The sequence below is a fragment of the Coffea arabica genome, chromosome 7c (assembly GCF_036785885.1).
Source record: "Coffea arabica cultivar ET-39 chromosome 7c, Coffea Arabica ET-39 HiFi, whole genome shotgun sequence".
NCBI lineage: Eukaryota > Viridiplantae > Streptophyta > Magnoliopsida > Gentianales > Rubiaceae > Coffea > Coffea arabica.
In genome coordinates, this window is record NC_092322.1 from 1,003,529 (window position 1) to 1,025,731 (window position 22,203).

At 36.4% G+C, this 22,203-nt stretch overlaps 3 protein-coding genes, 1 long non-coding RNA gene and 2 other non-coding genes across 13 annotated transcripts; 4 read left to right on the forward strand and 2 right to left on the reverse strand.

Annotated features, from left to right (window-relative positions):
• Nucleotides 1–489: 489 nt before the first annotated feature.
• LOC113700278 (small nucleolar RNA snoR1) lies at nucleotides 490–590 on the forward strand. The gene has a single exon (XR_003450620.1). It is a non-coding gene; the product is annotated as a small nucleolar RNA snoR1 (small nucleolar RNA).
• Nucleotides 591–861: 271 nt separating this feature from the next.
• LOC113700231 (small nucleolar RNA snoR77) lies at nucleotides 862–997 on the forward strand. The gene has a single exon (XR_003450575.1). It is a non-coding gene; the product is annotated as a small nucleolar RNA snoR77 (small nucleolar RNA).
• Nucleotides 998–1,261: 264 nt separating this feature from the next.
• On the reverse strand, nucleotides 1,262–4,901 carry LOC113700063 (cinnamoyl-CoA reductase-like SNL6). Its single transcript, XM_027220499.2, has 5 exons — nucleotides 4,509–4,901; nucleotides 3,859–4,040; nucleotides 1,999–2,193; nucleotides 1,720–1,873; nucleotides 1,262–1,583 (listed from the first exon to the last, which is right to left on the reverse strand). The coding sequence occupies exons 1-5, from the start codon at nucleotides 4,771–4,773 to the stop codon at nucleotides 1,294–1,296; spliced, it is 1,086 nt and encodes a 361-aa protein (XP_027076300.1). The 5' UTR covers nucleotides 4,774–4,901; the 3' UTR covers nucleotides 1,262–1,293.
• Nucleotides 1,833–2,317, forward strand: LOC140010321 (uncharacterized). The gene is made up of 2 exons (XR_011817606.1): nucleotides 1,833–1,973; nucleotides 2,070–2,317. It is a non-coding gene; the product is annotated as an uncharacterized lncRNA (long non-coding RNA).
• A 4,281-nt stretch (nucleotides 4,902–9,182) lies between the features above and the next one.
• LOC113698470 (uncharacterized) lies at nucleotides 9,183–11,457 on the forward strand. Of its 2 annotated transcripts, XM_072056912.1 has the most exons (8): nucleotides 9,183–9,402; nucleotides 10,162–10,209; nucleotides 10,280–10,326; nucleotides 10,808–10,874; nucleotides 10,955–10,998; nucleotides 11,094–11,151; nucleotides 11,230–11,276; nucleotides 11,366–11,457. In XM_072056912.1, exons 1-8 carry the CDS (start codon nucleotides 9,259–9,261, stop codon nucleotides 11,427–11,429), a joined length of 519 nt encoding a protein of 172 aa, XP_071913013.1. In that variant the 5' UTR covers nucleotides 9,183–9,258; the 3' UTR covers nucleotides 11,430–11,457. The 2 variants fall into 2 exon arrangements, with proteins under 2 accessions (XP_071913013.1, XP_027074101.1); XM_027218300.2 differs by having other exon boundaries at nucleotides 9,187–9,402; nucleotides 11,230–11,457.
• A 278-nt stretch (nucleotides 11,458–11,735) lies between these two features.
• LOC113698469 (serine/threonine-protein kinase BLUS1-like) lies at nucleotides 11,736–21,462 on the reverse strand. Of its 7 annotated transcripts, XM_072056910.1 has the most exons (22): nucleotides 21,157–21,458; nucleotides 19,964–20,002; nucleotides 19,415–19,768; nucleotides 18,679–18,933; nucleotides 18,158–18,282; nucleotides 18,018–18,062; nucleotides 17,830–17,911; nucleotides 17,626–17,694; nucleotides 17,385–17,555; nucleotides 17,191–17,256; nucleotides 15,831–15,899; nucleotides 15,597–15,734; nucleotides 15,408–15,481; nucleotides 14,684–14,950; nucleotides 13,996–14,087; nucleotides 13,766–13,842; nucleotides 12,998–13,123; nucleotides 12,886–12,925; nucleotides 12,694–12,737; nucleotides 12,447–12,508; nucleotides 12,310–12,361; nucleotides 11,736–11,999 (listed from the first exon to the last, which is right to left on the reverse strand). In XM_072056910.1, the coding sequence occupies exons 3-22, from the start codon at nucleotides 19,580–19,582 to the stop codon at nucleotides 11,955–11,957; spliced, it is 2,067 nt and encodes a 688-aa protein (XP_071913011.1). In that variant the 5' UTR covers nucleotides 19,583–19,768; nucleotides 19,964–20,002; nucleotides 21,157–21,458; the 3' UTR covers nucleotides 11,736–11,954. The 7 variants fall into 7 exon arrangements, 6 of the variants coding, with proteins under 6 accessions (XP_071913011.1, XP_027074100.1, XP_027074099.1 ...); XM_027218299.2 differs by lacking the exon at nucleotides 19,964–20,002 and having other exon boundaries at nucleotides 19,415–19,756; XM_027218298.2 differs by lacking the exon at nucleotides 19,964–20,002.
• Nucleotides 21,463–22,203: the final 741 nt, after the last annotated feature.

Here is a 22,203-nt window from a genome sequence, read left to right on the forward strand (position 1 = left end):
GACGGATTCCGGCCAAAAAATGATCGAAAATCCAGGTAGGGACTAAATTTGTCCGATGTGAATATATAAGAGATATAAAATTACACTTTTAAAAATGAGTGATGAAAAAAGTTATTTTATAAAATGTGAGGGACGTTTTGGACGATTTTTCCAAAATACAATTGAAATTTGGTTAGTTTATGGGCCAACCATTATTGGGCCTATAAATCCAATAAGTCCAGGAACCATCTTTGTCTATTTATAGATGGCAGGGGTGAGTGAGAAGCTTTGCCCAGCTCCTCTCAGAAACCCTAAATGCTTGCCGCTGTTGATGTCTTCTTCTCCGCTCCAATTTTTGATTCTCTAATCGTTGTCTTCTTCTCTGCTCCAATCTTTGATTCTCTAATTAATTGATATGCTTATGCGTGGAGATAGTTGTAAATATCACTAAAGAGCGTTGCAGTATTTTTTTTTTTTTTTTAACGAATTTTTTGTGCTGGTAAAACAGAGGGCGAAGATGAACGTTGCTTATAACTTTAATTCTGACACCTCTTGTATGAGAAGGTCCTCCTCGGGTTCTTCTTTGAGCACAGAAAGCAACTCTCTGAGCCCTCCCGTTTCCCCGTTTACTTTTCTTCTTTCTTAAGAGATTATCAATTTTTATTTTTCACTTGTACGGTTTCCTTTTTTATTTTTTAAAAAAATCTATTTTGCGAATCAAATCTATCAAAAGAGGCAGGGAGGGCGCCCTGCGTAGGGAATCCGTCCTTTTTTCATGCGTTTCGATTACAGTTGGATGTGTGTAATGTGTTTTTGGTTGGTTTTCGAATATATGTTTGATTATTTTGCAAGTTTGTAGCATCATATATCGAGTGGAAATTCAGGCAGCCTTCTTCCTAAACTATGAAACAGTAGGAAGACAGGTGTTAATCTGCTCGCATACTGAAACCAACTTTTGCTCTTCAGATTTGCTGAGGCTGGTGTCCTCTGAAGCTGGTCTAGTATGCCTAAGTACATTCTCTACCACATTGATGAATGATTGACTGAGTAGCAGTTGTAGTACCAGATTTAGTACATAATAAAAACGTGATTTTTTGGGGCTATCATCAATTTCATCAACCTTGGCAGGTGCCAAACTTGGGGGAGGCTTTTAGGCTGTTTGAAAGTTATTCTGTCCAACCGGGGAATGAAGGATTTGGAATAGACTAATGGCGATTTTCATTTGCACAACCAATATTTGTGTTGAGTGAACGGCAGTCTTGTCTGGTTTGAAAATACTCAATTGACAAATTTCGTGATTCATTCATATCATCACTAGGGTTCATTACATCTCGACATTCTTGACATTAGCATTGATAGTTTAAGATTTGACAATTGAAATCTCATTGGACAATTAACTGAGACGTCTCTCGTTATGTCAATTCCTATTCCCGTCTCTCTTGCCAGTTTCTCCGTCTCTTCCTGGCTCTCCAGCCTCCGATCAAAGCAAATATACCTACCCACTGAGGTCTTCTTCATCTCCTCGTACACACAAATATGGGCCTTTGCTAATCTGCTTACGTCAACTGTTGCCAGGACTCCATCTGCATACATCTCACCAGCTCCTACAATTCGATTGAAAAAGATGGTCAATGCTAAGGGAAGGGGTGCGGCGAGAGCAATGACTGACCTAAAAAGTTCGAACTGCTGCAAAATTCAGCAGCGTACGTTTTCGTCGAGAAGGAATACAATTGGGAGTACCTTTCAAATAAGCAATTGTAGACGTCAAGCTTCTATAGTGAAACTCGGGGCCTGTAACTAGGCCCGGACAGATGGTGGCCAGTTTAAGCCCCCTTTCCTTGGCCAGCTCCCATGCAGCTTTTTCAGCTCTCAGCTTACCCAAGGCATACCATAGCTGTGAAATTTGGATTAAAAACAGGCGGAAAATTTGTTATCGAACTGCGGTACACAACTACTTGGTCGTGCAGTTTTCATCAAAATTGACGGGAAGAAAGGTGAGATTTCTCACAAACATTCTACCTTTTTGTTAATGCAAACAGATTCATCACTCCAACACTTCTGGTCAATTATAAGAGACGTGTTATTGATAGATTTGTCTTGCCATACACAAGCCAGAAGCGACGATGTAAGCACGCACTGTCTAACCGAGGATGCCGCTGCACAAGCTTCTACGATGTTTTTTGTTGCCTTGACTTCTATCTGGGCCATAGTTTTCTGGAAGGGTACACAAATATTCTGAGTTATAGCAAGCCAGTCATACTTAGTTGTATAAATTTAGAGTTTAATCACCCAACCCAACTAGTCACAATACCATAGCAGACTTTCTTTTTATTTTCAATACCATAGCACTTTTAGGAAAAATTGTTTGGAATGACAGCCACAAGCCACTAGTAAAAGAAAATGAAAGCAACCCCCAATGCCCCAAGCCTTAGAGACGATAATGGTGTAGTGGACGCCAGTGCGTCTGATCATTTGATGTCAAATTACCAACTCGATTCATGTCGAGCCATGTGCTCCAAAAATTTTCATTAACCTCCGTAAAGTGAACCCTACGATCACTTTCATTACAAAATGCATTCCAGAACATGAGTTGTCTGGTTCAAGCACTATCTTTGGAATAGACGTGGACGAAAGTGCAGTGGACCTTAACCATGTACACAACTGGAAATGAATAGTAAGAATGAATTAAACGGCGTGGTAATAGCATAATACTGGAAGAATAAATGGCAAAATAAGTCAACTATTTAAGATTGCATTGTTAGGTGACTAAAGTTTTTTTTTTTTTTTTTTTTTGGTGGCCGAAATGGTTCACCGAACTTGAAAATGTATGCCTTTCTACGTCGTTTTGACGAATTCCAGTGTTAAAATAGTCAGAAATGCAATTACATGACTAACATGCTTAGAAATGCAACTACATGACTAACATGCTTAGATTTTCAACAGCAAAAGTAAGGAAAATCATTCAAAACATTTCTTACATTTCGCCAAAATAAATTTTTTTAGCAATCACTTTTAAAATGTTAACTTTACATTCTTTACAAATTCAAATTAACAAATTTTGGTTCCGACTACTTTCTAATATGAAATCACCATATGACCCACATGTAGTTATTTTTAATATGCAAAAAGGTTAAGTACCAATTTTTTTAGTGATACAAATGAATATGAATTGACTTAGATCCCACTTTTTTAGGCAAAAACTAAATATAATTTGAGTCCAATTTTACTCTTTTTAGAGGCAAAAGTAAATATGAATCAGTCATTTATGTAATTACAAATGAGATCTAACCTTTTGGTTCAAAAAAAAAAATGACCATATGTGGACACACGATGAATTTAGGATAAAGAATGATAAAAATTTACCAAATTTTACTAATTTGATTTTGTAAAGAACGTAAAGTTATCATTTTAAAAGTGAAGAATGAAAAAATTCATTTAGCGAAACGTGATCAACGTTTTGAATGATTTCCCTCCAAAAATATCTCACAACCTTCGGTGCACATTAAAACAAGATTAAGGACTTTCTCAAATTTCAAATTTTACCAATTCTCTCCAAATTATGAAAGTAATCATGAACCATGCTTAGAAATTTTGGTTGAAACCTAGAAAGAATTAGTGAAGTTTGGAAACTCAAAAGATCCTTAATTTTTTTCAAATAAGTGTCAAAGGTTGTGAGACATTTTTGCCATTAAAAAAAAAAAAAAAACTAAGCGTATTGCTCAGTGGATGCATTTCCGTCTATCTCAATACCGGAAAGTACACTTTTACGAGTTCCTTGACCTTTTTAGCCCAAAAAAAAAAGAAGTTTGATGACTAAAATTTTCAATACTTGAGTGAGGTTGTTTGCCATTTGCTCATCGGAACAGACAAAAAACTTACGGAATAGCCCGAGAGACCAGCAGGGTCAACAAAGGCAGCAGTGTGAAATACGCCCCCACAACCCTCAAATGCTTCTATCAGACTCTCAACTTGAGATAAGTTGGCCATCACGGCTTCCACCATGTTGTTGCTTCCTCTCATTTCCTCCGACGCTTTTATTTCTCTCACCTTTTCCACGTCCTCTGCTTTTACAAAGATCAGAAGCAGATCAAACCAATAAAAAATACAGGAAATTAAATCTAATGGCTCAAAACTTAAGGATAAGTAATACAAAGCCAAAATTAAATATTGAACGGGGGCCAAAAAAAAAAACAAGGCAACACTTGTTGTGTAGATTAGATTTTGCCGATGATGTAGGCAGCGAGAGGTTGGGCATTTCTCTGTTTTTTTTTTTTTTTTTTTTGTCAAATTGCTACTTATCAAAGTTCCCAGCGACATGCGTAACGCTGTCTCATGCTCTTACTAGTTTTTATTGTATGGTCACTGTAACAGTCACCTGGAAGCTGTTACTAGTCATTTTACTACGAAGTCTATAACCAACAAACAAGTTAGGTAAACTAGTTTGTCCTTTTGTTTTTTGAAAAAACAATTACATAAATTTGTAAAAATCAATTAAAAAAAAAAAAGGACAACAAGGACTAAAGTTGCACCTTGATTGTGAACGATGAGGCGGACAGAGTAGCCACGGAGCAACAGTTGATTAACTATAGCAATTCCGAGAAATGATACGCCGCTGGTGACGCAGACCAGCTTAGGATGAGCGTCGTCGTTTTCGCCGGCCGTGGTGGTGGTAACGTGTCTCATATCATTGTTATCCTCTCCTTTCCGCGGGTGCAGTCCGGCGCAGGACAAGAGCATGCGCCGGAATTCCTGGATCTCCAGCCTCTGGCTCTCATCTATTCGCACAATTCCCATTCACTTTCTTGCTCCCCGCTCCGCCGCCCCCCCCCCCCTTTTTCTTCCCTCGCCTGCGAGAGTACAAAAGATACAGCCGTGCTTAGCTTAGTCGCCGCCTCCGCCTCCGCCTTTGTGAAGAGAAAGACGAGTCATAGAGAGAGCAGAAGCTCACAAGTAAAATTACTAACTAACTGGTAGTGCTACTGCTAGTAATATATAGATACAGGAGGAGGAAATAGTGCAAAAAGGGGTGGTTATAGGGACGAGAAGCAGTTGCGAGCTGCAACGTCATCATATATTTGGCTCCCATTATTTTGAGAAGCTCAAGATTCTAGAAGCACAAGCTTGCGTTTCCAACGGCTCGTCGGCTTGGCTTCAGCTACAGCTAGCTTTACCCCACCCTCCCTCTTGTTTCTCGAGTAGGACGGAGACGGAGTCACGGAGCTCCCCTGATCCAAAACAACACTCGTCTAGACTCTAGACTCTAGACCCATTTCTTTAGCCTTTTTTTTTTTTTTTTTTTGGCTTAACATTTGCATACATTCGGTCATCCCTAAAGAGCATCGCTTACCCGTTAGCCAAATGCCTAGATATTTTTTGCCGCATAGTTATATGCTTGCTTGGAAAAATTATGATGATGATTTTCTTGCCTTTTTTTTTTTTTTTTTGTATAGTATCGTCATCCAGCATATTTGCCTTTAGTAAAAAAGTACTTGCCAAACAACGACCTCCTTTAGAATTTTTCTATTTATCATTATTTTTCACTTGGTCACCAAGTGTACCCCGCAAGATGGATGCGCTTATAGCACACACTACATTTTAATTGAAATTTAATTATTTTTTTTTGAGTTTTACTTTGTTAAATCCATACAATCATATCTTTTTGGTAGTCAGTTGAATTTAAAACACTGAATTGGACTAATCTATCCCATGTAAATTTTGGTAGCAATGTTAAAGTTTTATTTTTATACTAGATTAGTTGTTTTAAATACTAAATTTTTAAATTTTACAAGCTATATATCAATATAGAAAGTACGTGTTTGAGAAAGAGAGAGAGAGAGAGAATAATATCTATGTGTTAAATTATTATGCGCCTTTCTGAAAAAAATAGGTGTCTTATATATGTATATAATAGAGAGAGATTATATTTAAAAGCATGTCCAACAATAAAAAAAAAAAAAAAAAAAAACCAGGAGTCCAGATTAAGGTCCAAATCATTCATCTCCCAATTAAAAAAATTTTTGTGTGCAATGGTCTACCCCACTTGATTTATATTCGCCTTTCTATCTAACCTCTTATAGAAACTCGGCTGGATTCTCTCTATTTTTTATAGAGTAGGATAGATTGTGTCGTAATAAAATCGCGTTTCGACATGATGCAAAAGCCACCACAAGGCGACCGCTTATAAGAAAGTGTTAAACATTGTAGGCTAAAAAGCGACGGCTTGCTCGACGGCTTATGTGAGCCAGGCGGCACGTGTTCAAACTTCAAACGAGGAGTCCAGCAGCCGTTGGACTCAGCTAACTCCACGGCATAACAATAAATAAAATTACGTAGCCATTTTTTTAGCGGGTAATTTAAGGTGAAGAGGGTGACAGAAATATATGAAAGCCAGGCTGCATTGGCCGGAACGCTTTGCTGATTGGCACTGCAGGCGTCGGACCATTCAATCTCCAGGAGACAGCTTTTGTGTACAAAGCGAATTCCACGTCGAGCATTCTTTGCACCTCTAGTTTCTTTCCTCGTACCGGCCAGAGACTGCAACAGGCTTTGCGTGGGTTGACCTTTGAATTTGCATTGTATTTTTCTTATACTAACATCTATTCAAGCTCAAATTCATGATGGTTAAGTTTTTTAGATTCATAGACAAATAAATCAAGTTAACTAGGTTCGAATTTGTTCTCGGTTTAAGTTTTTTTTTTATGCAAAAATTTCCATTCCCTCAAATTGTAATACTTTCCTGTCTCATTTTGGTAGTTTTACTTCTTTTTTTTTCACACAGTTTAAGAAAAAAGTAGTTAATTTTATTAGAAAAACAAATTTAGATGGCTATTTTCTTAAAATATTATTACATTAAATAGAATCAACTTTATATTAATTATTCATAAAAACTTGAATTAATGGTTTATGGGAACTTGAATTGATGATCAAAAAACAATCTACATTAAATAGAATAGTTTATACTAATAACAACATACATTGAATGATGATACAGGAAGGAAGAGCTGGAGCATATACGACTTACGGTTAACATACTATGGCAGCTGTGGAAAGCAAGGAATGAACGAGTATTCCAGGGAACTAAAAAGCAACCGTTACAAGTAACACAAAAGGCCATACAAGAATGGAGGGAACACTTGACGGCTATGGAAGGGAACAGGAGTCTGAGCATTCCGGAAACAATTGATGCAAGTGACAGGTTATGCCTTTTCACAAGCGAGGAGGAGAGCGTCAATGTCGAAGTGGCTATATAACTCACAAAGGTGAAGGCCAGGTGGTAGAGGTGGGAGTGATTGCAACAGATAACAGGGGTCAGGAAAAAGCTACGTGGGCTATAAGAGAAAGGAGTATGGGACACTTCCATTTGGACTATACAGAAGCAGTGAAAATAGCAATGGTAAAAGTAAGAGCACAATACTGGTCAGCTGTAAAGATTGGAATCACGGACCAACAGTTGCTAAGACAATTACGGCCAGGAAGGTCCAAAGATATGAGGTTATTTGCACAAGTGGAGGAGATTAATAGCCTAAGATCAATGTTTAGGCAATGCTCATTTTATCTGCTCCAAGATGAACAAAGACTTAGGAGTAGACATATCAGTTTATATGCTACATGCATTCTTTTTGATGAGGAACGACTAGTTCCTTAGTGTCTCTGTACACTATGTATAGTGTGATTGGGTCTTTAACCATACTTTTGTAAAGTTATTATGATTATCAATATAATCTTCTAATGTTTTCGGAAAAAAAAAGAATAATGATATTTTAAAGAAATTAAAAGATAATTATATTCTTCAATCACAAATAAGACTACAATTTGTAACAGACGAAAAAGAAAAATAGAACTATTAAAGTGGGACGGATGGAGTAGAATAATTAGTGTGAACAACTTTTCTTTAATGTTTTTGAAATAAAATTAATGTAAAACCTTTCAATAAATATGCTGTTGGTAGCCGGTCTAACACGTATTGGGACATGCCAAGTTGTGAATATAGGGAGATTCACTTGGAAGCGGGCTACCGGCCTTAGTTCGAGAAAGTTCGGATCCTATGATGGGGTTCGCCAGAAGGTTTTGAAACGGAATTGGAAGAGGGTTAAGTGGAAACGGGTCGTGGGCAGAGGCGGACGGAACATGGGCCCGCCGCCCAGATGGATACAACGACTTGAGCCAGCTGGAGGTTGGTACAAGTAGTAGCGCCGGAACAACAGTCAACAGTTGAGTACAGGGGACTTGCTAGCAAGTCAAAGTGGCACGGCCTGAGTCGCCTGACCATCCTTACTTTATTTGTGTGATATGGACACCGACTCACTGGAAGGAAGCGAGGACGGGGATCCGATCGGCACTCGGACAAATGATCACACCACCAGCACATTCACCTGTTATTCCTCACCATCCAGCAAACCTTAACAAAACACCAAATTGTTCGCAATAATATATACTTTTAAATACAATTGACGTTCTCGCTTGCACATAGCAAAATATTGGGTTGTCTGTGCGTGTTTGAATAGTTGATTAATTAGAAAAATTAATTTAAATAATATTATAAAACTTTTTATGACGTAATGTATGTGAAATAAAATTATAATTAAAATCATAAAAAAATGACCTAAAAATGTGTCTATAATGTAAATAAATTAATTTGTATTATAAATATGTTCTCTTTTTTGCATTATAAATTAATATAATATAAAATTAATTATTTTTTTAATCACACATATATCACTTAGGGCTGCAAACGAACCGACCCTTTCGCGACTCGAGTCGAAATCGAACTCGAGATCAAGATATTAAACTCGTTAGGCTCGCGAGCTCGAGTATATATATATATATATTATTTTAACTATATGTATTTATTTTAATAGTAAAATTAAATATATATCCTTAATATTTTATTATTTATTAAGAAAAAATATTATTTTATTTATTTTTTAAAGAATAAAATAATTATTTTTTATTTTTTTCGAGCTCGAGCTGTTCGAGTTCACTAAAATTAAATCAAGGCTCGAGTCAATTAGGCCGAAATTCGACTGGACTCGGCTCATTTACAACTCTAATATCACTACACATTTATTTATAAAAAAAGCCAAATAATCCTTTGTTCAAACATATTACCATTAATATCAAAACAAATTTATAATATTTTATATGGGACGTAGCGGCTACGATTTCTCTAGTCAACAAAAGATTTGTAATTATTTGGGGGTGGGGTTTTTATTTTGTCGATGGAAATGTTGTGACTTGCACCCTGGCCTATGCGGTGGCCTGGTGGGTCTGAATATTAGGATGCATACGGGCCGCCCCTATTTGAGCTCCCAATCGGGAACCGCCGAGTTCAAAATACTACTACTACTCTATAATGCAATAGCCATGGACGTCTCGGGTCCTCCTTTTCCTGTACGGCAAAATAAGCTCACTCTGGAAATCAAGGTAAGTCTGATTAATTTCAATTTCTAATAGGATTATATTAATACTTGCGAATCATGACATATTCGTAATTAAGAAGTCGAATACACGTTGCGTGCTTGTTTCTTGTCGTGAAACTCTTGGATTGAGTTTCTGCGTTCTTAGATACTAAAATTAGTCCTGTCAATTTGAGATTGAGATCGGTAATATTTTATGATTTGAATGCTATTACGTTATGCTTTGATCCTCACGGTACTCGAATTGAATCATGTAAAAATTTTGCTTATGGATTAATTGTCCATAACCTGTTTGGTTAATTGTCAAGTCCCCTTTTCTTCTTCATTTTTAATGTTAATCCGTCAAAGGTAGCTGGCATTGAAGTCGTAGATGATTTTCTCAAATTCCTCGTTCTCTTTAAACATTTCAGATTTTACTGCAGCCTAATGGTCCGCTATTTGTGCCAATACGCAAAGTTACGATATCATGAATCTTGATAACTCTTTGAATTATGTGTTGATAAGAATCTTCAATGATTTAATCAACATTATGAATCTCCAGAATTTTGATTGAATTATGGTCTACTCATCTGAACCAGGGATGACCACATTGTTTTGAAGGAAAAATCAGTTAATATCTATATTTGACTGACAGATTACAAGCCAACAACTTATAGCTCCCTTTTTTCGAAAAAAAAAACCTCAATTTTTGAAGATTGGATGGTTTAGCTGTTCCACTTGTGTTTGTTAGCATGCAAAGTTTTGCTCAACGTTCTTTCCTCTGCAGGGTAACATCACGGATATTATCATATGCAGCTATGAGGATCACTTTTTTGTGAGTTTTAATCCTCACTTTTGGCATTAATGCTGCATGGGAAAGTTTTTAATATGCTTAACCATTTCAGGTTTTGGCTACTCAAATAGGAAGTATGGGAACAATACTGCATGCCAGGTCAATATAATCTTTGATTTGGATTGGCCACTTTTATTTGTTCCATTTTTTCTTTGATGTTTCTTTTGGTAAAGTTCTTGGGGGCAAATGATGTATAAAATGGATGAAAATCTGTGTTTAACCCCAAAAAGATGAGATTATATGATTCGAAACCATACTTTTCTCTAAACGCTGTCTAAGAGTCTAAAAAGGATATGATACCTTGCACGTTATAAACCATAGGCAAGTTTTTAATGTGATAGAAATTCATGTAGACATTGTTATGAATTTTAGGCACATTGTTGAAGCCTTTCCAAAGTAAACCTGTGGATCACCATTTTGATGAACTAACAAAAAAATTGGTTGATGATTGGTTCATGCATGCAAGTCCTGATATTGTTTGAGAATATAAATTTTTAAAGGACCTGAGATGTTAATAGTTGTAAAGGTTTGATTTGATGTGCAATATGACAATTTCTGAAAGCATGTTCTCAATTGCCAGGAAGGAGGAAGAGGTGTCTACAGATCCAACATTTGAAGTCTCTGTAATATTTGGTAAACGTGATGAGGTAAATATTAGAAGTCTCTGTGACCTACCGTTCTTCGCATTAGTACAAAGAGCTTTGTCTGACCCGATATGTACCTGTAGCCAATGATGATATCCTGTGGTCGGCAGCTAATTGAGCACATAAGGTTTGTACTTCAAGTGACATTCACTGCGTCTTTTTCCTGCATTCTTTTGTGATAGTGAACTTTTCTAATAGCAACATTTTTCTTTGTATATGCAGCCACTCTGGATCTTCAAAGCCCTTAATTCTATCTCTTGGTCTAAAAGACCACTCCATGGTAACTTTCAAAATCTCTTGGTCGTCTTTGATGCATACAACGGTAGCACAACTTTAACTTTCTTCTTTCGTCACACAGGCAACACTCAAAGGCATTGTTTCTGCTGTGACTGCTAACTGCCTCTGGTAATTCTATTGATCTTCCGGCAATGACATTAATGCTCTCCGAGGGAATTACAATGGAATTATTCTTTTCATGCTTTACGTTGTTTCAGCTTTTATGCAATGCTCCAACTGTGGATTGTGCTTTCAGCCCACTCGCCACAGCTATCTATCTAGTTAAGTGAGAGATAAAATTTACCTGTTATTCTTGCGACTTTACTAGTCAGGTCCGCTTGCCACAAGGATCTAATGGGTTCCCTTTCCAGTTAAGTTTGTCAATATACCTTCACAAAATTTTGATGGAACAGAACGATGGTTAAGAGGGGCAGAGCAAAAAGTGCAAATTTCATTCGATCTTGTATAGAATATATCTTCACAAAGTTTCGTGTTACCCCATCGCACAATATCGTACAATTATAGTGCAAAGACCACCAAATTCTTTTGAATAAGGGGGGAGAGAGAGAGAGACTCAAAAGAGGGACAGAGCTGAAATAAAATTATATATATATATCCCCACTAATCATAATTACAATGTCACAACCATATTACAACATGTATGACACTCAAGAATGGCATCTCAATAACTGGTAGCCGGCTTTAATATTCACACGAGGTGGACAAAAATTACAATGTAGTCTGTCTGAAGGCCGTAGCAACCAACAAGCGGGCACCAAAATCGCCACCGATGTTACAATGCCATTTTCACGACTTTTCGTCCTTGAGCAATGCACTCGCTTTCTTTTCCAGCTGCAAACCAAAAGGACATATTGTACTTATGGAGACGATGTGACCAATGAGGATATATGACAATCTATGACATGGCCAATTTGAACTCAGATATAGGTACAAATTTAATACTATATAAAGCAAGTATATTGTCTTTTATGTGAAAAAAAAAAAGGAATTGATGAAATAGAATATGAAGAACACTTTTTTATGGAGACAAAAACATTTCCAGTTTCTGCAAAAATTTGAGGTACAGAAATAAAGACGAGCACATTCTTAAAGAACAGGCAACTAAAACAAATTTTTTTCTCAAAACAAAAAGTAAACACACCTGAGCATTTTTCAACTTCTGTCTCTGCAGTTCCTCGACCAGACTCCCAATGCTAAGATTTCAAACAAGCATCCAGTTCATTACAAAATAGAAACATCAGGCAGTAATTTGAAGAATCCTGGGATTCAGACCATTACCTCTGTTGCAATTGAATCACGTGGGATTGCAGCTCCTTTTCCCTCGAAGTAGTTGGTGGTACCTACAAGCATTACCAGAATGGATTCAGAAGTCGATGACATCTTTACCTCGTACCAAAGTAAATATTTCTCCCTCCAAAAGCAATACAAGACCTAAAACTATTCAACTCATACAAGATAATACATCAGCTCTAAATCCACACTTTTACACGACAAAACCAAGAATTTCATCAAAAGAAGAGAATACCTGCAAAAGGTCATTGATACCTCCCTCAACAAAATCCGTAGGGCCTAGATATAAAAACCAAGCCAAAGAATCATCACATAGAAGAAGCAAATACAAAGGCACAAAAGTAAAGGAGAACACAAACTAGATCACTGAATGTGTGCAGAAAGATGTTAACAGCCAAATATAATCATCCAGCGTGAGTGACATTACCAGATTGCTCCACATATTTAATCAATTTCATTATCTCTTCCTGAAAACACAAAGAACAATTAGCAAAAGCCAACATTTGGTGAACACCAAGGTAAGATGAAAAGCCATTTACCCTCTGAATACTGTTCTGATGAAGGATACATTGCAAGGATGGAAGAATTGAAACAGCTGTAAGGCATGAGCTCGATGGAATGGTCGATCCTCCAGAAGAAGCACCAAAGAAAGAGTTCGTAGGACCCTGCACGCAAGCAAGGGTAGGCAATGGTTACAAAGCCATTGCCTAGAAGGTAATTTGCCAACCTTCAACATGAAATTTGAAACAATCTTAATGTCCAAACCAACACTTCTAATGAGTAGCAATATTTGTAAAGTGTGCACTATTCAAAATGAAAAACATCCAGGCAGCTTAGCAATGTGGGAAACAAATGTTTACTTTATACTAGTCGAAAGTTAATACCAAAATATCAGTTTTACTGATTCATCCAACGAAAAACAGACAGCCGAAGACTAAGCCCAAAACAAAAGCCAAATTTTGGAAGGAAATTGAAACAAGCACTATTTAAAGGGGGAAACAAAATACAAACATACTGAAGCCTATCGACAATTAAAATGCCCTTAGTTTGTTCAATTTAACAAAGTCAGGAAACTAGCAGAGACGGGTCATAAACTCGTGATGTTTATCATGATGCATAACTGCACATTTTCACACTGTGCTACTCTTGGCCTAAGGATGTCTAGAAATATTCTCACAAAACCACCCCCTCACCCTCTAGTGTGTTTCAAATTGCTTGACTATTACTCGACTCCCATCCAGTTACTGAAGGCAGGCAGGCATTATGCTATCAGATGCATGAAAATAAAATACTTCTGAAAAAAGTACCCTGGGACTCAAATCTGCCGATGTGACTTTAAAACGCCCCTTTCTTTGGACAACAGCACCTTCAGACATATCATCCCCTGCAAAAGCAAACCTTGAGATGTTGAGAGAGATCGAGAGAAAGAGCCATAACAAAGAATACAGGTCAACCAAAGCAAAACAGACTTTTTCCAGTCAAAAGGAAAGAGCTACTTTCCAGGCAAATTCAGCAATATAAATGCAAAACGCATTACCTGAAGTAGGATTAATGATGTCTTTCTTTTGACGATACTGCAAAGGACCACTATAATTTCGTTCTGAGGTATATTTTGGTTGCATATATTCCCTTCACATAGTAAAGCAGAATCACAATCAGTACGAGTGAGAAGCACAAATATCACTAGCTAAAACAGAAGCTTTTGATAACTCCACTTGATAACAAATTTTTCAGTGGAACACTTATACACCATATAGTTAATCAAGATAATGGAACTATGTTAATATATAAGTTCCCTATCAATAGATGATCCAAACTCTAGGGAAAAACAACCACCAAAAAGACAAAGTAACTCCTGCTCTTGATGCAGCCCAGTTGCTTCTCACTACTGGGAAGCCTTGTCTCTAGATTCTTTTTCATTTTTCTTGCATTCTCAGGGACTCCAATCAGGAAAAAGGGGGGAAGCTAGTCTCTTTAGTTGCCCTATAGAATGTCCGCGAATGATTTCTTCCATATTCCATTAAAAGACGGGCCATGTGAACCATCTTAGCACATAAAAGAAAAAGAATTCAAATATGTTAACGATCATTTCCAAGTGTGAATGCACACTACATTTTGAATTCCAAAGGCAGAAATACTCAATTTACTGAAAGAATAGTTATACTGCCAATCTTAACTTTGCTAAGAGAGTTGAAACTATAAAATGAACATAGCTAAACATATACCTGTCTCCATCACCAGTAACCTTTTTGGACGAAGAAACATTATCCTGCATGATTGAACCACTTAATAATTTTTTATGCCCTGGAATAGCAGAACGTGTCAAGGAGCTACTTTGCCCTGGACTCTCACCATCATCCCTGCCAACTTCTTGACTTTTACATTTTCTTGATGACTGTACTTGAGAGAACTGTTCAGTATCAGGTTGAACAGCATGTTTCCAACATGGACTACCAGCACCCGAGTCATCCTCACACACATCAAAACAACCTCTGCATGAAAACCATTTATTGCATTGATAGATGGATAAAAGAATAAATCAAAATGAAAATAGACACCCATGAAGTTCAAGAAAAGCCTTTCACAAAATAACTGGAGCAGTTCAAAGTAAACCACAACGTTATTCAACAGTTGCTTTCAGGCAAATACATGCTATGAAGTGCTTCTCTTTCAAAGAAGCGGATTGGTACATAGAAACACATACTGCATCTCTTATATTGTTCTGTAAGAACATCAAAAACCAGAGCAACCCATCCATATTTATTTGACACAATTATTCACAAAACAAAATATATGTGCATCACTATATCCAGAGAGGAACAATGTGAAGAATATCCGGTAACAAGAGACAATTTTGGTCATGAAGAAAATGGAAGGCAAGACAACTTGGTTTCCAAATCAAAATTCCAAGAAAATAAACCAAAATCAAAAGATGTTAGAACTTTATACTTCAGTGCCTGGAGAGGTTTCATAGGAAAGGCAGCAAGTGAATTCTCCAGGTCATGGATATCATTGAGCCTATCCTGAAACGTTGACACATGTAAAGGAGAAATGTTACACAGAGAAAAGAACACCACAATCCTCAGAAATGCATTTAAAAAAAAAAAGCCAAAAAGCGAGTGCAATGGGCGACTGAACCTCCATATGACCCACAGAATTTGGGACAGGCCTATCAAGGGATGGCCTCTCTGTGGGAGAAAATGCATCATGTAGCCCAGCCCCTTGCTTGGGACTCATACATTGATCTTCAGCATTTGTGATATCAGTGTCTGGAATCTGTAAGCAACACCATGGATTTATAACCGCTGAAAGTAACAATACTTTTCCTCGAAATAAAAAGGTATTCAGAACTGAATGAAGCACTAAACATACCAAAGCAGCTTGATTCTTCAAATCCTCCAGATTAAAATTCCAAGCACTAATTCCTCGGATGTATTCTTGCTGCATAGTCAGCAAAACTCAACTTAAAAATTTCAGAAGTGTACTTTCATGCAATCAGAAGATAATATCATTTAATGTGCCACATCCCTTTGATTCCAGTTGCCATTTCCTCTGACGCTTTCAAAGTACAAAAAAGTCGATAAAGAATGGATATGATTAACTGCAGAAGCCTATTAGCAACAACAAAACAGTCTATTTAAACTAAGTGGACTTTAACTGCTCAACTACAAGAATGACTTTTGTTGATGAAGAAAGTTCCTGTGAAGCACTATACAAATTACATACCAGCAATAACCAATCACCATAACGTATTATTGCACACTGTACAAAGCTGATTACTAAAACGTATAAGGTTCATAAAGATGCCAAGTATCTAACTCATATATTCAACATATCTCAAATAATAACTGGACAAATGGAGTTCACCAAATCAGCCCTTAAGCTTGTCATAGAACCAGCTTAAAAACCTTGAAATGGCCATCACTTCTTTGAGTGCAGAATGTCCATATGAAGAGCAACATATAGTCCATTATCTTACATTGAAGACCACCTACCTTCTGGGTTTAATTTTCCCAGCAAATGCACAAAAGTAACATTCCTCTCTAGAGAAATCCTCCTTTCTTCAACCCATTCGTTGCTCATTATCTCACATTTCTCAGTGCATGGAATCTCACTTCTCCTCTCTCTCTCTCTCTCTGCCCATTTTGTCTGATACACGACTTAATGCTACTCTAAGCTCACAAGCCATTGTCACACTTGTACTAAAGACCTAAAAATGTCTGCAAAATATGGATGGACTGAATCTTGTGCACTTATGAAGATCAGTCTTGTAGGTGAAACTTAATGCAATTCAGAGTAGATGATTAAAATGACTAATATCAGTCTCACAATGCAACCTAACATTTAAAACACCCGTAGATCTATTAGCATGAACTTCAAGAGTGACAATTGATACATGCAGGACAATTCAAAAGCAGTATTGCAACAATAAAAGCAGCATAAATTAAAATTGCTACTAATCATGAAGTTGACAATGATGTAGATAAATGACAATTTGTCTTCTTTTGTTAGGACATCTACTAAATCTGGCTAAGATTTAGCACTTTTTTTTAACTTTCATTAATCTATTTGACTCGCACTACAGATTGTGCAACATCACAACAGAGGCACGTTTGAAAGTCAAGCCATGAGCATGCTAGTCTAAGAAGGTTCATGGAGCTGTAGCCTGTAGCAAATAAATTTAGATCGTATGTGAAACTATTTTCTCATCAAAAGGTTTCAAACTTTCAACCTGAGATAACTGCTCTTTGTCCTCGTATAATGACTTATTCTGCACCAGAAAATCTGCTTCTTTTGCCTGAAAGAGTATTTCAAATCCCAAACCATGTCAAAGTTTTTCCTTTTAAGTAATTAATCTGAAACAATGGTATAACATCTCGTAGGAGTTCGGAAACTGGAAGGGCACAGTTGAGATAGGAACAAGACCTTAAGCATCCTAAAACGATCACCTAAAGGAGGAAGCCCATCAAGAATTGTACGTGATAAATATTCATATGACCGTGCATGTTTAAAGAAAGGGTGCTTCAAAAGCTTTTCTGAAGAGGGTCGTTTCTTTGGATCCTTGACTAAGCAAGCAGCTACAATTTCTCTGAAGGACTGTAAAAGACACCAAAATTTCAGGAAAACAACCAAGCCAATCGAGAGATATTTTTTTAAAAAGGCAAACCTTTGAAAATCTCTTATCTCTTTCATAGTCCAAACCAGGGGGTGCATTTTGCAAAGTCATGAGAAGAACCTGCATTTTTTTCGGTTTTCGAGGGAGGGGGGGAAGGAGGTGTCAAGTACACTAGAACAAATCTTGCACAAAAGACGTTAAATCTTCCATACACACAATATAAAAGTGGGTTTTCATAATGAAGTTACAATCAACCTTCATTGGGGGGTATTTAGAGAACGGTGCATGACCATGAGCAAGTTCAAGTGCTGTTATTCCTAATGACCAAATATCTGCTCTGTTTAACCAAAATTGAAGCTTATAAGTACATTGATGTTAGAAATAATAAAAGAAAATGCGCCCAGAAGTAAATACAGAAAAAGGTGCTTAAATAAGACACTCACTTAAAATCATATCCATGCAGTTGCTGCATAACTTCAGGTGCCATCCTAATAAACATTCAAGAAACAGGAAGTTTGTTCTCTACTAAGTCATAAGAGATAAGGATAGCATTGAATATAGCTCACAAGAAGCAACAACTTACCAGCATGGAGTTCCAACAAATGTGTTTCTAGAACGTTGTCTATCACCAGTATCAAACATGCATGCAGCAACCCCAAAGTCTGCTAACTTGACAGCTCCATTAGTATCAATTAGAATATTCCCAGCCTGGAAAAACCCAAGAAGTAATTTACTTGGCTGAATCAGGACTTAAAGCCGATATTTGTCACACAATAAAGCAGAAAGGACGCAAATTATTGCTCATAAAGATGTAGATTCAGATACTTAATATGACAAGGAACTTGATAAACATACATCCTAGAAATAAGATCCACTGGAGAAAGAAAAGCACAAAATGCCAATAATAACAAACTCCAAGTATTATTCTGCGCAACTTAAAAGATGAATGAACAAGATATTCCCATTCCTTGTGACAGCAGGACATGCTTGCCACAGATGAAAACTGAAGGGAAGAAAATAACATGTTAAATCCTAATTGCTAGCTATTAATCAATGGCAAAAGAAAATAAAAAGAAAAAGGAGCAAATACAAAGATAAGTATACCTTCACATCTCTATGTATGTGCCCCTGCCCATGAAGATAAACAAGAGCCTTAAGTACTTCACGTAGCAATGTTGCAATCACCGGTTCCTCAAAACCTTCTGGATTAGCAGATTTCATTATATGAAGGCAAGATCCCCCAGCCATGTATGGCATGACAACCCAAAGATGGTGGCCTGTAGTGAATGAGCAGTGCGCACGTAATACATTGGGATGGTCAATCAAACTCATTGTTAGTACCTCTCGACGAATGCCATCCTAAACAAAGACAATAACCAAATTAATTTAATTGCAAGGTTCTTCTCACTGAAAAGATGCCAACTTTGAACAATTGAAACCAGTATCGGTAGCACATGCACACATTCAGCCTGCTTATCATACAAGGATTAGGTACTATTTCCAGACAAGTCCTAGGCAGCAACATATAAGACATGCATTGTTTGATTAAAGTCAGTTCCAAAACTTAATAATAACATTAATAGTTTTCCTTTTATCGGTAATAATCATAAAATTCTTGCAAGAGGAGGAGTATGAAATACATAAATAATGATGATTTAAACTATTACTGAAGGGAAGCAATTGATACAAGACTGAGATATTATATCATATCACCAAATGAACGAACTGAAACTTGTAACACCAGGTGCAATTTACAAGATTAGAATAAACAATATCCTAAGAAATAAATAACCAAAAAACAGAAAAAATACAAACACCAGTTGACCACAAGGCTGCTTACCAGATCGTTATTACACTTTTCCAGATCAAGAACCTTAATTGCAACTATCTCATTAAATGGAACGCAGAGAGCTCGATATACTGATGCACTGACACCTTCTCCAACTTCCTCATATAACTTGTAGTCTTTTGCATCAAGGGAAAACTTTTTCTCCATCATCTTTTCCATTGCTATGACTTATGTTGTAGCTCTCAAAGCTCTAATTGTCCAGGCAAAGGAGTATAGAATGGAGACGAAGGAGGATGGAGTCAACAAAAAGTGAGATTTCCTCCAAAAATATAACATTTTCCTTATGATCAGAACAGAACCTCATATGGCTCCAGAGACTTGGTAAGATGTTTCCTGTCCAGAATTCTGCACTTCAGAAGCCATAAAACTTGTAACCACCCAATCAAGAACAGAGCAATATATAATGTCGCAATCTTGGGAAAAAGAAGACCTAGTATCCCACTTGAGTAGCCTAAACTAAAGCCAAAAACTAAAAGTTGATTTTCAGTTAAGCTGACACTGCTCAACCACCAACTAATGAATTCTGAGCCTGAAAATTACATTACAATGCTGAATCACTGCAATTGATTCTCTTCCAAACTGCAAACACTAAATTTTTCTTGTCAGATTTAAATAGATTATCTCTAACTTACATAGCAGTATGATAGAAATTGAACTCTCAAAAATATCATTCAGAAGCTAGGAAGAACCAAATATACAGGCAGGCAATTCTATAACAGATCATGAGAGCAAATATTACTTGAAGCAATGTCCCATAAATGTAGGACCTAATTATAGGTCATTTCCGTATTATAGTAACTATGTAATGATGTTGTGCAGATCTGTTATTCATCATGAATATGTTTATAACCATTTGGAAAACAAATGGATTAATTACATCGAACTATTTGCAAGCCAAAATCTGGAAGCATTTATAGCTGCTTCTTGGTCATGAAAATCATAAGACTAAATAATCAGAATGACAGAAGAATTATGTCCACATGCACTCCCACAATGGCAAGGAACGCAACACACAGAGGAACACCAATGTACATCTGACCCATGACTCTTACGTAATATCACTTTAACAAAATCTCCAAACTTGTGTCTCTACTCTGTATACTGAGTATATGACAGGGATGATTTAACAAAACCTACCAGACACTCTTAAAATCAGCCTCCTATAAATTACAAAACCACATTTCTCTGAAGCATCAAGTTTTCTAAATAAGTTTTTTCGTCCAATATCATTAACTCTTTATCACTCTTTTTACTGACTTCGGATCATCATCATGATTCATGACATCTAAAGTTGCCTAACAACCGCAACAAGCATTTCTAAACTTGAGCATTTTTTTTTTCTACAGATCAAATTGTTAATGACCGGTAAATTATACCATTAAACATAAAAACTAAAATAAGATTTGTATGCTGTAAATGAAGGTTACATTAGCATACGAATTATAGCAGCTGACTAAGTCAACAACGGGTAATATATGATGCATATTTAGTAGAACTAATATCCACTGAAAAACACTCAGAAAAAAATAAATAAATCAATGCAGCCATTTTCAAATATTCAACCTCTAAAATACAGTCTTAGTTTTGTCAACTCAATCAACAAGCAGCACCAACGACCAGAGCACAAAAGAAGGCGAAACAAAAAAAAATACATACAAAAATGGAAATATAGAAGAAGCCAGTTTATTCAATGAAATAGGAGAATAAAATGAGACAAATAGAATAGAGCTGACCTAGGGTTCGGATGGCAGAGAGCAGAAGTAATAAACTGGTAGCAAACCAAAAATAATCCAGACTACTAGGTCTGAATAAAATGGAAAACCCTAAGCCTAGGGTGGTCGAAACTGGAAACTGCTGGGTGCCGTTTCGAGGGGGTGATAAAACCTTTCGACTAGTCCGCCATGGACGACGAGAATAGAATCAGTAGATATAGCTTCGGCTTTTCTTTCCCCAGTCGTCGTCGTCTACTCTACGGTTTAGGCGATCGAATCTCCACCGTCAATTTCACCTAGAGGTGTCAAAATGGGTGACTTGGGCGGGTTTGGGTTGGATAAAATGGGTAATGGGTATAAGTGAGTCAACTCATTTATACCCATTTAATTAGATGGGTATAAATGGGTAAGTCAAAAAATGAATTGGGTAACCCAATTACCCATTTATAACTCATTTATTTTAACTTTTTGCAAACTCATTTAAATTCATTTTTGCAAACTAAGTTATTAATTTATATCACTCTTTGTACCCATCATTAGTTTTAAATATTTACTTATAATGTTCAATAAACTTAATTACCAATTTTTTTCATTTATACTCTATGTCACAAAATTACCTATTATTTAATAATTGAATAATACGAATATACAAATTTGAATTAAGTACTATAAAAATTAATATAAAAACTTAATCCAAAAATTTTGAACCCCTAACATTTTTTTCATACATATAAATTTAAATTTTCATTTTTTAAAGATAAGAAAATAGGCTAAAATTTATCATAAATTGGTAATGCTAAAAAATGAGCAAGTTAACAAACTAAGAAAAAAATAAAATAATAAGATAAAACCAACAAATAATAATAATAATAATAATAATAATAATAATAATAATGTTAACACAATGACAAAATGAAAAATTTGAAAAAAAAAAAAGGTAGGGGAAAAGAAGAGACTTGGGGGAAGAGAAATTTAAATGGGTTAATTGGGTTTGATGGGTTACCCAATAGTACCCATTTAATAAATGGGTATTATTGGGTAACCCATTTATACCCATATACAAAAATT